The 16,179-nt window shown below is 31.9% G+C and overlaps 2 protein-coding genes across 5 annotated transcripts; one reads left to right on the top strand and one right to left on the bottom strand.

Annotated features, from left to right (window-relative positions):
* Positions 1–1,559: 1,559 nt before the first annotated feature.
* Positions 1,560–9,305, bottom strand: LOC127251315 (U-box domain-containing protein 34-like). 3 transcript variants are annotated; one of them, XM_051274977.1, is made up of 11 exons: positions 8,855–9,305; positions 7,428–7,510; positions 7,223–7,344; positions 6,046–6,266; positions 5,898–5,949; positions 5,527–5,794; positions 5,317–5,418; positions 4,434–4,781; positions 3,176–3,931; positions 2,005–2,089; positions 1,560–1,889 (listed from the first exon to the last, which is right to left on the bottom strand). In XM_051274977.1, the coding sequence occupies exons 1-11, from the start codon at positions 9,039–9,041 to the stop codon at positions 1,876–1,878; spliced, it is 2,238 nt and encodes a 745-aa protein (XP_051130934.1). In that variant the 5' UTR covers positions 9,042–9,305; the 3' UTR covers positions 1,560–1,875. The 3 variants fall into 3 exon arrangements, with proteins under 3 accessions (XP_051130934.1, XP_051130935.1, XP_051130936.1); XM_051274978.1 differs by lacking the exon at positions 7,428–7,510; XM_051274979.1 differs by lacking the exons at positions 7,428–7,510; positions 8,855–9,305 and having other exon boundaries at positions 6,046–6,277; positions 7,223–7,323.
* A 2,132-nt stretch (positions 9,306–11,437) lies between these two features.
* Positions 11,438–14,623, top strand: LOC127251268 (uncharacterized). 2 transcript variants are annotated; one of them, XM_051274895.1, is made up of 2 exons: positions 11,438–11,865; positions 14,340–14,623. In XM_051274895.1, exons 1-2 carry the CDS (start codon positions 11,628–11,630, stop codon positions 14,342–14,344), a joined length of 243 nt encoding a protein of 80 aa, XP_051130852.1. In that variant the 5' UTR covers positions 11,438–11,627; the 3' UTR covers positions 14,345–14,623. The 2 variants fall into 2 exon arrangements, with proteins under 2 accessions (XP_051130852.1, XP_051130851.1); XM_051274894.1 differs by having other exon boundaries at positions 11,443–11,865; positions 14,377–14,623.
* Positions 14,624–16,179: the final 1,556 nt, after the last annotated feature.

The following is a 16,179-nucleotide window of genomic DNA, read 5'->3' as shown; positions in this document are numbered from 1 at the left end:
TTGCAATTATTTAAAAAAATAAAAAAGTCAAATTTTAATAGTTTACGATATAATTGAAATATATATATATATATAAATAAGTAACAAATCAATATATATTAAAATTTAATTATTTTTTATATTTTAAAATAATTGTAAAAAATATTTTCGTTGAAATATAAATATGTATATATATCAAAAAATTTGAACAAAGAAGTAAAAATTGAATATGACAAAGAATATTACCATATTCAAAACAGGACCGTGAATATGGTCTAAAACATAGTCATGTTGATAACATGATCATAAACATGAACAAAAATATGACTGTGGTGAAACACGGACAAAAATACGGCCGTATTCAGAATATGACCGTGAATAGAGACATGAAACATGGTCATATTCAATGAGGGCAATGAACATGGCCGTGTTAAATCCAACATGGCCCTGTTGGCTCTCTGGATTGCCTAGTCACATTTTTTAGTCATCCAATACGACCGTGTTCAAGTCGAAAACACAACCGTGTTCAGTCCCTATCAGCTCAACACTCGAATCAAAAGTTCAAAACAGTTCACTTCTAACACCAACCTTGTGATAACGAGGGGCATGGATCGGCTGTTGATCCAGTCAAATCGGCATGACATACGTTATACACAGGTAATCAATATCTATTTATACATATCTCAGTAAATTTATAATACAACATATGTTATGTTATAATTCATCATATGTTATATTATAACTCAACATATATTGTACTATGTGTAAATATATGTTGTTTATATGCATGACATGTTGATTTAGTCAAATCAATATCATGCTGACTTGGCCGAATCAGTAGAGGATCCGCAGCCAATCGTTTGAATAGTTAGTCAATAATAACAATGTTCTTAAAGTAATTGATAGAAATAAATTATTTGTGGTGTATCTTTTGTATTTACTTAATATTTTGATATAATATAGTGCACAAATGAATTATTTTATTTTATTTTTTATTTTTTATTTTTTTGTGAAATAGCCTAGAATTCCATGATAATAAAATTTATAAAGAAAATACTAAAATAATAATGCTAACAAAAATTCATTAGATTCAAATCTACCCAAATAAATATGACCAAAAATATTTAAAATGCATATGAGTTTGAGAGAGTAATTGGGTTTGTTTGTTTAGTGATTAAGTTTGAGATATTTTTTTTACTATGATATATGAAAACTTATACGGACAATATAAAAAATAATATTTTCTGATGAATAATTAATTTTTTTGTGAAAGAATAAAATATATATTATTTATAGAATAGATTGATAACATTCTTATATTTTAGTAAAAATACACAAATTTGATTCGTATTTACGATCAAATACCATTTTAGACGAGAAAGATATTTTGAACAAATTTTAATTCAACCCAAATGATTTCACGTAATTAATGTTTTTGTGTAATTTTACTAAAATAATAATAATAAAAAAGTATTATACTAATTTATCTTTATTTATATTATGTGGATTTGTATAGATATTATATAGATTTTTTTTTTTAATATTCATCCAGAATTGTGTCAGCACAAAATATTGGCTGATCAAACCCTTAAAATTCATAACATTCAAATTCATCGAAACCAACATAGCCTCAGCTTGATTTAAACACTACACTTGTTCTTGCAACTACATCGTACACATTCGATCATATGTTTTCCCTCCTTCAATCACAAGAACAAATTCCTGTAGTCCAAAAACCACAGGCAATCAATCGCAGCCTCACTGTCTAAAACTACTAGCTACGTAAGCTTCGAACCATCTCGACCGAGCCCGTTTTCTTGCAGTACCAAAAAAATCACTGACATTACATCGACCTACATAACGAGTCTACGCATCTTTCTTGCCCGTAAACTATGCTCATTCAGTAGTTTCTGCATATTAACAAGAAAAGTAAAATCAAGACAAGACATCCCTTTACTTTAATTACTTCGCAAGATAACCATTTGTCGCAATATAGTTATTGCATAGTTCGTATACTTGTCTTACCCGATGAGTTTTTGGACAACGAAGTTGTGCTAGCTGATGCATTTACTTCACTCTGTGTAGCTGCCGAATGATCGCTCTTGACTTCCTGCATTCGATGTTTTTTTCAGAGTGTGTTCCCTTAGTGTTTTAAAGATATATGATTCTAAAAAATATTACTCAAGAAATATAATACTTTTGCCATCCGAGCTAATTATGCCACTATGCTTGGGCGTGAAAACTAAGAAATAATAATATTTTAACATAAAAATAGGTAAAAAAATAAAGTGGGGTAGTATATGAAATTTATTAAAAAAATAATAAAAAAGTGATGGACAATTGATTATTATTTGTTAAAATAGGAATAATAAAATTATTTAATGTATAAATGAATTGTTCATAAGTTTAATGGACAACCAAAGAAGAATATCTGATATAATTATAGTGGACGGAGAGCATATAATATACTGTAATATATATATAACAATAAAAGTCAACAAAAATTCATACTTTCATAATTCTTTGTATCTCAGCAACAAAAACACTTAAACTATAAACACTAAACAAACACACTTTTAGTTCTCATAGATGCTTTTTAAGCTCCTAAATAATTTTTGTCGCTAATGATTCTTAATTTTTGACACTACAATTTAGATTAAATCTAAATTTGCATTACTTTAAGGTTTCGTTTCAAGTTTAGTTTTGATATTACGATCTACATTGGATAATTTGAGCTCAATTTGCATTAAGTTTCAATTTTTCGACCATCAAGACTCAGATAATGTGTTCCTATGAAATGTACATCTCTATCAATACTTATCATCAAAACATTGACTCATTATATAAGTTCGGATGGTCGAAAAAATTGAGACATTAGTTAATGCAAATTGAGTTAATTTTGACACTACGATTTAGATTGAATCTCGATTTGCATTACTTTAATCGACCATCAAAACTCATATAATGTGTTCGTATGAAACGTACGTCTCTATCAATACTTAGCATCAGAACACAAACACATAATATAAGTTCTGACGGTCGAAAACTTGAGACTTAATGCAAATTGAGCTCAAATTTAAACCCAATCTAGATCGTAATATCAAAACTAAACTTGAAACGAAACCTTATAGTACGATTAAAATTACCATTTATCCGATATAGAATGAGCTAAACGTAAATGTTCGAAAGAACTCACCTTTATCGAAGCAAGGCTATGGCTAGGCGAGGGCGCCGTGCTACCCCCAACGAGAAAATGGATTATGTTCTCTTCGCCAAATTCTCTCAACTTATTAAGCTCGGGCAAGACGACCTTGCCAAGATCCGGTCGATCTTTCCGTCTCAGCTCAGAACATTGAACCGCCAATTTCGCAAGAGTCGTCGTTTCTTCAATTGGCCAATCTGAGATGGATGGATCCAACATCTCTTCCAACGTTCCCTTCTCAATCGCTTGCTCGATTAGATGACTCAACCCCATCGGCGTTTTTGCCGTCAGTATTTGCAGAAGCACAATGCCCAACGAGTACACGTCGGATTTCACTCCAAGCATCCCGGTCTGCTGGTACTCGGGATCGATGTAGCAAAACGTGCCAGCCGTTGACGTCATCCGGTATTGCGTCACGTCGTCAGCGACGGATGGCGGGACGAGCCGCGCCAATCCCACGTCGCTTATTTTGCTAGTGTAGTTCTGGTCGAGCAAGATGTTCCCCGGTTTGAGGTCGCGATGGACCAAAGGCTCCGGTTTCGTCTGATGGAGAAAATTCAGCCCCGTGGCGATCTCGGCGGCGATTCGGAACCGGACCTGCCATGAGAGAGGTCGCGTGTTGCCTTTCCGAAAAAGACAGTCGTCGAGACTGCCGTTGGCCATGTACTCGTAGACAAGGCAACCGTATTCCGGGCAGGCGCCGAGGAGCAACACCATGTTCGGATGTCGCAGACAGCTCAGCACTTCGACCTGAAATATTTACCGATGGACAAACATTGAAAAAGCCATTGTCGACGAAAATAAGGTTGTGTTTTTTGGGAGTTTTACCATAGAATTTTACTATTCAAATTCTTTTTTCTTTCCAAAACTATCAAATCAAATAATTACCTTTTTTTTTTTATATTATTCTATAAATCTATTTTACATTCAAAACATCACATCAACATCTATTTATATTTCATAAAACAACTATTCAAATTCAACTTTTTACTATTCAAATATCCAAACCCAAAAATCCAGAATCACAAACAAAAATAGGTGTGTTTATTTGCGGGTTTGAATTTTGAATAGTAAAAAGTTGAATTTGAATAGTTGTTTGATACGATGTTTTGAATGTAAAATAAATTTGTAGTGTAACATAAAAAAAGAAAAATAATTGTTTGATTAGATATTTTTGGAGAAAAAAAAGAACTTGAATAGTAAAATTCATAAAAGAACACAGCGTATTAGTGATTTTTGTTAAGAAATGTACCTCTCGTTGGAATTGCGATCTTCCTTGAGCTGCATCGGGACGCAAGACTTTAACAGCGACGCGAGTATGATCAAGGTAACACTTGTAGACAGGGCCATAGCCGCCCTCCCCAATTTTGCGCGATTCGGAAAAAAACTCTGTGGCCTCTTCGATTTCCTCAATTGTGTAGCGTTTGTACCTCAATGACGAGCTCATCATGTCCTCCCCTCCGGAGGTTGGCGTGTTTTCCATGGCCGCTTTATACTTGCTTTTCTCCTGTTCGGCAGTCTGTCGAGCTGTTTCCTCAGCCAGTCGAGTCTCTTCGAGTCTGCGTTCCTCATCGATCCTCCATTGATGAAGCTCCATTGCCTACACTCAGTATAGAATCATATATTAACCGGGTACACAACAAAACTTGTGGGTTTGGATTTTTGAATAGTAAAAAATTGAATTTAAATAGTTGTTTGCTATGCTATAAATAGACATAGATGTGATGTTTTGAACGTAAAATGGATTTGTAGTATTATACTCCCTTCGTCCTGCGAGAAAGTATACATGTTTCTATTTTGGGACGTCCAATTACAATGTAAACATTTTATTAAATACCTCACTTTTTTCCACAAATACCCTTACTTTACATCACATAATTACTTTTACACTAAAAAGCAAGGGCAAAAATGTCATTACACTACTTTTAACTGCCCACTATAATTAAAATTCTATTATTTCTTAAACACCATGTATACTTTGTGTATGGACGGAGGGAGTATAAGAAAAGAAAAATAATTATTTGATTAGATATTTTTTTAGAGAAAAAAAAAAATATGAATAGTAAAATTATGTGGTAAACTCCGCAAAAGAACACAACCTAAGAACTCGAAAGAGAGAAACCATTCGATCAAACCTTTTCTTTTGCCGTTAGAGCTTCCTTGCAGGCTGTGCTATACATTTCCATGGTTTTCTGTAGCTCGAGCTTTAGCCGTCTCATTTCTGCTGCGACATCATCCTACATTTTTAAAATCGACGTCAAGTGTGAGGTGCTCGCTGCCTACAAACACTAGAGGTTTCTACGATATTCGACGTTCATTATCATGTCTAGAAAATTGTCGCTTACATTTTCCACAGAAGGCGTTGAATAATCCGTAAAGGAACTGATTTCGCTCCATTTAGCAGCAGACCTCATCGAGCCGAAGCTACTCTCGGAGCTAGTCGAAACCCTTGAAGTTCGGCCGGAATCGAATGTGTCAAAATGTAGGCTGGATCGATCTACACTTGGCCTCTCGCTTGGCGTACCTGATCCCACAAACGATATATCCGTATCTGACTCTGCAAAATCAGTGAACATGTTGGGACGGAATCGATGTCCCCTCGACATTGGCGACCTGCATCGTGTAAAGAGCGATTACCTTAACATTTCGTAACAACAATGGATGAAAATATACGGAGAGATGAGTCGGAAGAACATGTTTATTACTCTGGACATACTTGACCAAATCAGTTTCATCAAAATTAGACTTGCGCGGTGTCCTTTCTACACCTGCTCGATGATTTTGGAGTTAGACAGAAAGCTATTGACAGTATGTAATATTGGCAACACTGAATATTATATATCTTTTCAATAAAGACGACGAACCTCTCATGCTCATCAACTGCTTGGGGCGTGCAATTGGCGAAATGGTATTGTTAGACTGTTCTTGTATTTGCTGAATTTTAGGCATTAGCGGGGAAGTGAATGGCGCTTGACGACTAGCATTCCGCACCGATGATATCTTTGTTTTTGAGATGACGTAAACTGTGCAGAAATCCGGAGCTCCTTTTGCCACCAGGCTTGGAACATCGATCATTTTGAGTTTCCTGCCATATAACTGCTGTATTATTAACTCACATTTGTAGTTAACCGAAGAGCTAAAAATGTGAAAATTGAAACAAAAAATTCTGCCAAGAAGCTTCGGGTTTAGACAAATGTCATATCAAAGCTCAATGGCGAATATATTGAAGTTTCTACTTATGCATATAGAGGGATTAAAAGCGATCTAGTGCCGCTAGTGTGCCACAAGAAACAATGACATCTTAGAACAAGAAGAATTTGTCCCATTGATTCGTAGTACAGATTTTGAATCACGAATAGACAAACATACAATTTATTTGTATTAATACCATACAAACACAAGACAGACAGACAACATGCAATCTACGTTAACATAATACTCCGCAGCGGCTACAATGCTGAATTTAAAATTCATCACTGTGCTGAAGAACACGCAATGTGCTAACAAACAACACGCGATATTATTATTCGCAATACATTATTTATATTAATATAATACAAATATGATACATGATATAGTCTCGCACAACACATAGAACAGTTGATTTTAACACATAACTTACTCTTATACAACATAAGCTGCAATTATAAACAAACAACGTATACTGTGTGTAATAAATATGTGTTATTTCTATATTTTACGTGTGATGCCATAACCCTTCTCATAATACTACAATACAGCATATGAACTTACAATATATCACAATAGTCACACACAGCATGTATGTCAATTAATCTTATCACATATCACATGTTAACACAACATAATATATTGTACGTAACTGACAACACATGTTAATGATATACACAACACATGTTTTTTAACAAGAATCGTGTGCTATGAATATCATTACAATGTGCTGTTGTGGCTAATCAACGCCATAACCAGACGGCATGAATAAACATTACATGAGAAAAGAAACATTGATATCGATTGTCACATTGTTCAAAAAAGAGGAAAAGTCGAGGGGTTTCTCTTCACCTGATAAATCCATGGCGGGACGCGCCTAGAACTAAACTCTCAATCGCAGCATGGGCGACATACTCTATTATTGCTTTCGCAATATCCGTGTCATCCTCCAGCACCACATCATAGCTATGAACCTGTTTTCAAACGTAATAATAGCGCAATCAGACGAAATGAAAGTGAAGATCAAAAGATGATATGATATCCCTTTTCAGCTTACATCTTTTCTAGTGCAACAGCAATGGAATGTGATGAATAGATCTTCGGTTTGCTTATCGAGTACTTTCTTGTCCGTACCATTTGCTGCATCGATACTATTAACACCATAATTGTTGCAGTCTATGTCCAAATAATTAAAGCAACACCCCTTTTGACAAAATGCGGAAAATAATCCTAACATTAAACTTACATCCAAGCACATCATCGACATAATCTAAATCCAATACAAAATAGATTTCTAATCTAACATGATTTAACTTACATCGGGATCATTTTTTTGTGATCAAGCTATGAAATTTAGCACGCATTGTCTCCGATAAGTTTTCAGTTTCAGTTTGAAATGCGATAAACACATGTATACAATTTACAGTGTATGACTTCACAATCTATTTTCCAATCTTCGTTCCTCGACTCTAATCTTACTTTCCAATTAATTTATCAAACTCCCACATTCGAATCAGCAAAATGAATGCCCTCATGCAATAATTCATTCAACTACACAAATTTCGTGGCTGCGTCTTCAATATTTTTCATTAATTTACACTCCTCCAAAAGACCTCCATGATGAACTGATGGAGGTGTAATTGTTTCAAAGAAACTCTCTCCAAGTTTTATACATAAGCATTCTAATCCAAACAGAGACACACACATACATATTCAGAAACAAATAATTCCTCGTACACTTATCATATGATCTGACGATTCTGATCATAACATTATACCTACAAAAATGTATGAAACTAAAAAGCCAATCTAAATCAGGATATTATGCCGAAATTTATATCATAATAGTGTATGTCGTATCAAAGTTTTTAATATAATATACTCCTTCCGTCCCAATTCAAAATATCATTTTTATCATTTTCGTCAGTTCTACTTTAAAGTATCATTTACTATTTTAAAAAAAATAATCATACAATAATTCTAACGTACTCTTAACTTTTACTTAAATTACAAATCGTATCATTACACATACAATGTCAACCTTCTATTCACTTACTTTTATCTCTTAAACTACTACAAAATTCAAAGGCATGAGTAGTATTTTTACCATATCCATTTTATATTGAAAAGTATATATAAAAAATTCAGGATGACAAAATAGTATACCATATCATAATTCAATATACTGAATTTCCATATGTCATTTCATGCGGAAATATCAAAATTAAATATAATTGTATATTTTAGAGAAAAAATGGTAACAACATAAAAAAAATTAATAAAATTGGTAAAAATATACTGTATATTATCCACTGTATATTATATTTCTCCGTGGGGTTTTTCCACTCCTACTTTTGTATGCAGAAATTTTGACAGGCGAAAACCAACAATCAAATAGAAGCCATCCACAACTGAGACATTAAAACAAACACATTGTGTGCATAATTAAAAAAACCTATTAGAGTATAAAATGCGAGCACGTACGCAAAGCCGAGGAAGAGCGATGGACGACATGAATGAGAATGACAGTTTTGCCTTTGGAGAGGAGATTCTCGATGGCCCACTTGATGGCGTACTGGCTGCTTTTGTCATTGTCTATGGCTACGGCGACAAGGCCATTGCGGGTGCCCCTTTTCCCCAAACTGCTCACCTTGGAACTCGGAAGCCACATTCTTGCAGATTCGCACTCTCATCAAGGAACCCAATACCTTTGCCTTTCCCTCTGCCTCTGCCTTTGGCTTTGTCCGATCATTTCATTTGTGATTTTTATTTTTTTTCCTTCCCAGGCTCAAGTGCAAACCAAAATTAGTGTAAATGATGATTCGTTCGTTCCGTCCGTTGTTTTGGCATATTTCGTTTTGGATGATTGAGAGATGATCGAAAGAAATGTGGAGGGAAAGGCATGCCTAAATCTCTCCGGTGGCCTTTTACGACCATCGAAATATAAGTGCGTTTATTGTCGGTTGGAAAGTTTTCCTTATACGTCCAAAAAAAATCATTAATACTTTCATTTTTTATAAATATTTTAAAATTATTTTATTTGGGTCCAACAAATTTATTTAAAAAACTGATAAACGATTATAATATTTTTAAAAATTTAATTAGAAATTAAAATAGTAAGAAAAATGTAATAAATAGAGTAATAGTTGTTATAAATAATTATTGAATAAAAAAATTAATAATTAAATGCTATTTTGCTTCGTTGAGTAATAGAGTGAATTCAGGTGAACCAATAAGAATAAATTTGGACTAACAAGTATTTTCTTTTCAATTTTTTAAACTAAAATATACTACTGCCTTCGTTCGACGAGGGTCTCATTTAGATATTAATTATTAATTATTATATCAAAACGTATTGCAAATTAAGAAAAAATTGCAAAAATATTTTCATTAGTATCTTGTAATAATAATAGAAAGACATTTGTATAAAAAATTATAAAAATATAAGAATATTTTTAATGTTAAATACAATGACGTAAAAGATAAATGTGACCCTTAAAGCCGGACGGAGAAATTACATATTTATTTCTTTGATCAAACAAACTTACTTAAATTTATTTGAATAAAGAGACTAATTTAATAAGTGTGATGCACAAAAATAAATTAAGGGTGCTTTTTTTTTTTAATGAGTTTTTGAAAAATATTGGTTTGAGTTTAACTTTATGAGATATTTTGTGAGATAAAAAAAATATACTCTTTCCGTCCCGGAAGGTGGCGTTTGCTTTTTGCACATAGATTTTTGAATATTAATATTATAATGGATTGTAGTGAAAATGACGAAAATACCCCTATTAGTATTGTGTGATATAAAAGTAATGAGATTTGTGTAATATAATGTAAGTTGGAAGGATATTTATTATGTTAGGTAGGTAGTACAATTACTAAATTAGAAAATAGTAACCTTGTTTTGGGACGGACGAAAATAGTAAATGACAACCTTTCAATGGGACAGAGGGAGTATATATTTTTTAAAATATATTTAGTCCAAATAGTAAAAATTTTAAAATTTGGAATGTAAAAAAACACACTTTAAGAATATTATAATAAATTTATTAAAGAATTTATAAAAATATAATGAGATAAGTAGACAAAAAATAGTGAAATTATTATTTGTTACACTTTGGTTAGTATGCTACAAATTGCCACATGCTTATAAAGAAAGTAACATATATTCAACAATATATATTAATACAATACAATATAGAGTACATTGTATAATTTTATATAGAGCACGGTATAATGCGATTTTAGCATAATAATAAACATATTATACATTATAATACAATATATAGTTCACGCATTACATTATATCAAGGGCTTCAAATGCTGTCAGCGCCAACGTGATTAGGATGTGTTTGTTTGAGAGTTTGGATTTTGAGTTGGTATTTAAATAGTAAAATTTTAAATTTGAATAGTCGTATGTGATATAAATAGGTGTTGATGTGATATTTTGAATGTAAAATTAATTTTTAATATAATATAAAAAATAAAAAATAGGTGTTTGATTTGATGTTTTTTAAAGAAAAAAATTGGATGAATAATATAAATACAATCCAATCCCCCTGAACAAACACACCCTAAATGTATAACTATTGGAGCTAAAATATAGGAACAAAAGTAATTTTAAATAACAATAAAAAAATTAGTAGCATAGTATTAGCTAATTGAAAAATATAAAGTATAATTGTATATTAATATATAAATCATCAAAATAGTTCCGTAAAACTATAACTCTTTAAACAAGACTATTATCAGTCAAAATTTTAATAGATCCAAAAGTGAGATATTTCTCCTTTAAAGATTAAATTTTGGTTTGATTTTAAATTTATTATTTATTTATTTATTTATTTATTTTTCTTCAAAAATATCAAATCAAATATTTATTTTTTATTTTTTTATATAATATACTAAAAATTAATTTTACATTAAAAACATCACATCAAACACCTAGTTATATCAAATTTCAAATTTAAAATTTTACTATTAATCCCAAGTCAAAATGGAATCCCAAGTCAAAATGGAAAGCCCAAACAAACACACCCTCAATTTACGTTCACGTTCAAGTTAGTTGGGATTGAGGGAAGTAAATGTTAAAATGAAAAACAGAAGCAGCCGCGATCGCACCCCTTAAAACTCCGTCCAATCTACTTCTAAATTCTTCCTCTGCTGCTCGAAGAATCCTCTAAATTGGCACGAATTCCGTTCCGCACCTGACGCTGAAGGAATCCGTCATTTTCATTTAGAATATTCTCGAAAGATGCATCTATGGCCGTCTGTGAGGATAAGGGACTCGTTCAAGAAGAATTACTTGAACAAATTGGAGTCGAATCTTCAGCGGATGAACGCCGAAAAGCGGCAGAGGAGTGGAAATCAGCAGGAGCTCTTGCAAAGCGAAAAAATCGATTCGGAAAATTCCAAGGGATTGCAGATCGGTGTGATATTTAGGGAAGTACTGATGGTGCTGTCCTGCTGCTACTGCTGTTTCTGCTGCGGAGGTAAAAACAGTTTATTCATGCTTTCTTCAATATGTGGTTAATCTGTGTGTATTAATTGAAAAATCGATTGGAATGTGCGTAGATTTTTGTTAATTGGTGAAATTGGTGCTCCAAATTGATTGTTGTGCAATGTGCAATTGTGTTTGCTATAAAATTCGATATTTTTATAGTATAATTTTGAATTTAAATAATGTTTGATTTGATACAGATAGAAATTGAGGTAATTTTTGAATTTAAATAATGTTTGATTTGATACAGATAGAAATTGAGGTAATTTTTGAATTTAAAGTTTGATTTATAGTATAATATAAAAATGAAAGAAAATAGATGTTTTGATTTGTAGTATTTAGTATTGAAATTACTTACACAGTGAAAAATCTTGGAAAATCGATAAAATCTTCGGAAATACACAAAAAAATACAGATGATATTCATAGGGTTAAGTTTGTTCTTGTATGTCTTGTTGGGTTAGGAATGGATTGGTTTGGCAAAAAGTGATATTGTATTCATTTTTGATCAATTGATTTGCTACATAACTATTGCTCCTTAGGAAATTGGAAACCAACAAGAATTACCTGATGATATTGTTCATCCTAGATCAAATCCCTAAAATCGAACCTTAGGATGGGTTTGATTGTGTATTGGGATGTTTTGAATTTGTAATTTTTTGAATGAAAATAGGTGTCGGATGTTACATTTTAAATGAAAATTCCGCCTTTGCTATAATGTTTCATAATAGAAAATAAGTGGTTGATATGACGTTACGTGGAACAATTTATTTTATTGTTGAATGACTAGTGCAAAAATGAACTTGAAGACACTCACAAACACACACAACAATCATAACGTATAGAAAGATGCTCATACACCGGTAAGCTTCAAGGATTTATGACTCTAAAATCCAAAAATTGGTCCGGTCACAAAATGTTACATCTAGGGGTGTATTTAGTCGGTGATTTTTTGGCTTTTAGTTTTGATTTTTGGTTGGAATAGTAGTTTGAATGTAATCTTTTTTGTTAGAGAGAAGAATTTATGTTTATAGGAAATCGTCAATGTTTGAGTAATAGAAAAGATGAAAAAAAGTTGCTAAGTGAGCTAAGCCTTGCGCTTGCCTATGAGCAAGTTCTATACTCAAGAATGTACCTGAATTTGTTTAAAAGCCTCTTCAATTTTTTTTCCAGCTCACACAATCTTTTGGAAGCCTTTCATGACAAAAGTATTCCAAATGATGATTTAAAGCAAAAACTCTTTGCATTGTGATATACTCCCTCCGTCCCACATAGTTTGTTTAGTATTTTCATTTCCGTCTGTCTTACATTTCAAATGTTTTCCGAGCTCACATAATCTTTTGGAAGTCTTTCATCACAAAAGTATTCCAAATATGATTTAAAGCAAAAATTAGCACGGTGATATACTCCCTCCATTCTACATTATTTGTTCAGTATTTTCATTTTCGTTTGTCCTATATATTTCAAGTGTTTTCCGAGCTCACATAATCTTTTGGAAGTCTTTCATCACAAAAGTATTCGAAATATGATTTAAAGAAAAAAAGTTAGCATAACGATATACTTCCTCTGTTCTACATAATTTGTCAGTATTTTTATTTACGTTTTTTCAACATAATTTGTTTTTTTTTAATTATACACTCTAATCACATTTTAAATATCATAATCTATAATTTTTTTATTATTTTTAATTAAATTAATTAGTTATGTTAATTTTAATCTATAGTTATTTATATTATACTCCCTCCGTTCCGGTCCAAAGGGGTCATTTGGAGTTTGCTAGTAGATTAAAAATAATAGTATTTTATTAGTTGGTGAAAATGTAAGAGGTTTTGACATTTTTGCCTTCTGACTTCATGTAAAAAGTAATTGTATGTGTAATAGAATATTTGTAATTTAGATAAAAGTTAAGGATATTTTAATATTGATGTATGGTTACTTTTACTAAAAAGGAAATAGATACTTTTGAGTGGGACAGACGAAAATGTAAAAAGGTACTTTGAATTGGAACGGAGGGAGTACAAAAATTATTTTTAAGGGTGTGTTTGTTTGAGGGTTTTCCTCAATTTCCACTGATCATCAAGTTTTTTTCCCTTAAAACCGTTAAATCAAATATCTATTTTTCATTTTTTATATTCTACTAAAAATCAATTTTCCATTCAAAATATCACATTAACACCTATTTATATCACATCATACAATTATTCCAATTCAAAATTTTTACTATTCAAATCTCAACCCAAAATCCAAACCCCCAAACAAACACACAAATAGACCTTGTAATTTGTCTCAAGAGAGAACTTCTAAGAATATCCTTCATGCTAAACCTACTTACATTTTCACAAGTAATTCTTGATCCTGTATTCCTGTTTATACATATATATGTGAGTGTGTGTTTACACGCTCGATTTTGTTTCTGTATGTTCTTGCTTGTTTTGATTTGTAAACATATGCACTACAATTACTACAGATTGACAAATTCTTGCCATCTCCTTTTCCTCCTCCAGCTTGCATCGACGATGATGATGAGATGGCATCCGAAACATACTAGCAAATACAAATGGACGAAATACCATCTATGCCGTTAATTGTAAGTCTAAATGCATTTACGATAAAAGAACTCTATCAGTCTTCTAAGATATTGATTATATACATTAGTTTTACTCTCTAAAATAGGAAGTAGAAAATTGAATGTGTTTGCAAGATGTAGTTACTATATGTGTGTGTATATATATTATGGCCGCGATTCCAGTGCTGAATCGGCACTTTCAGCATGGTGCTGACAACACACACCAGGTATATAGAAGCAGCAATATAATAAAAAATGCAACATGTTAACACATAATAATAGTTCCGACTGTACATATTTTCATTAATTTCAACACATGAGATAGATATTGTTAACGCACACCGAAAAATTTAAACTGTTTATACATAGTTTAAAAGCACATGACATGTGATGTGTGTTTTAAAGACATATATATATATATATATACACTATATGTGAGGGGGTAGGGATGGCAATGGGTCTGGATAGATCCGAGACCCGACTCGGACTCGATCCATTTATTTGGAGTCAGGTCTAATTATCCGGGTATCGGATCCGGGTCCGAGTCGAGTATTGTGTACGCTTATCGGGTCCGGATTGGGTCTTGGGTCCAAGGGTAGACCCTACCCGGACCTGGACTCGATTAATATATATTTTTAATAATATAAATTATATTAAAAATATATTTTTAGTTTAATTCATTTATTTTTTATTAGTTTATTATAATATTTTTTAATAAAATATATAAATTTTATTATATATAGGGTTCGGATTCGGGTTCGGATCAAAATTTAAGAATTGTAAAATATTTTTTCGTGTCTGTTGGGTCTATCGGGTCTTTTCGGGTCCGGATATGATCGTGTCCAATTTGGGTCTCGGGTTCTGCCCCCGACTCATACCCGACTCATTGTTATCCCTAGAGGGGGCAAGGTGGGAGGGGGCTAATGGTTCCCTCCCGTTTTAAAATCATGTGTTGTCGGTATGTCTTCTTCTTTTTTTTTTCTTTTTTTTTTTTTTATCATTATTATTATTATTATTATTATTATTATTATTATTATCATTCATTAGTCTCGCTATTTGAAAGTAACTTGTAACAACTTGGAATGCTCACGAGTTAATGTAATTCACTCGACGATCTATTTAGAGATGGCTCACATTTATGTCTCAATTGTATTTATTTTTTATGTCTCAATTGTATTTATTTTCTATTTTAGAAGGACAAAAAATGAATCAATTAGAATTGACATATATATATATTAATTAGAATTGATATATATATATATATTAATTAGAAAAAAATAAGTAAATAATTACACGAGCTTGCACGATGTCTCCATGGATGATCGGGACCCGCGGTGGACATCAACTGAGTAGGTGTAGTCGTATCCCCTCGATGCTTATTCTTCTTACCTCTTTCGAACTTCTTTGCATGCCGATTAATTAGGATCAAGACGGAACTATACAGGGGCTAAGGAGCAGTTGATCCAACCCTTAAAATATAGGTTTTTTTTAGTGTAAAAATTAATAAAATTATATATTTTAATATTATTTTATCCCCTAATTTTCATTTTTTTTTTAATGTTATAGTGTAAAAAGTAATAAATTTTTTGTAGTTTTATTGATTTATACTTTTAGGTTTTAATTTTTTTTAGTAGAAATTATTGAATTTTATTAATTTTTTAAAAAATATTTCTCTAAAAATTTAATTTTTAGTTATTTTTTTCCCTTCTTTTTGTTTATCTTGATTGCAATTGAGAGAAAT

This window comes from Andrographis paniculata, unplaced genomic scaffold, assembly GCF_009805555.1.
Source record: "Andrographis paniculata isolate CXL003 unplaced genomic scaffold, ASM980555v1 Contig43END, whole genome shotgun sequence".
Taxonomy (NCBI): domain Eukaryota; kingdom Viridiplantae; phylum Streptophyta; class Magnoliopsida; order Lamiales; family Acanthaceae; genus Andrographis; species Andrographis paniculata.
Note: the sequence above shows the minus strand (reverse complement) of the source record. Positions and strands in the feature narration are given on the sequence as shown.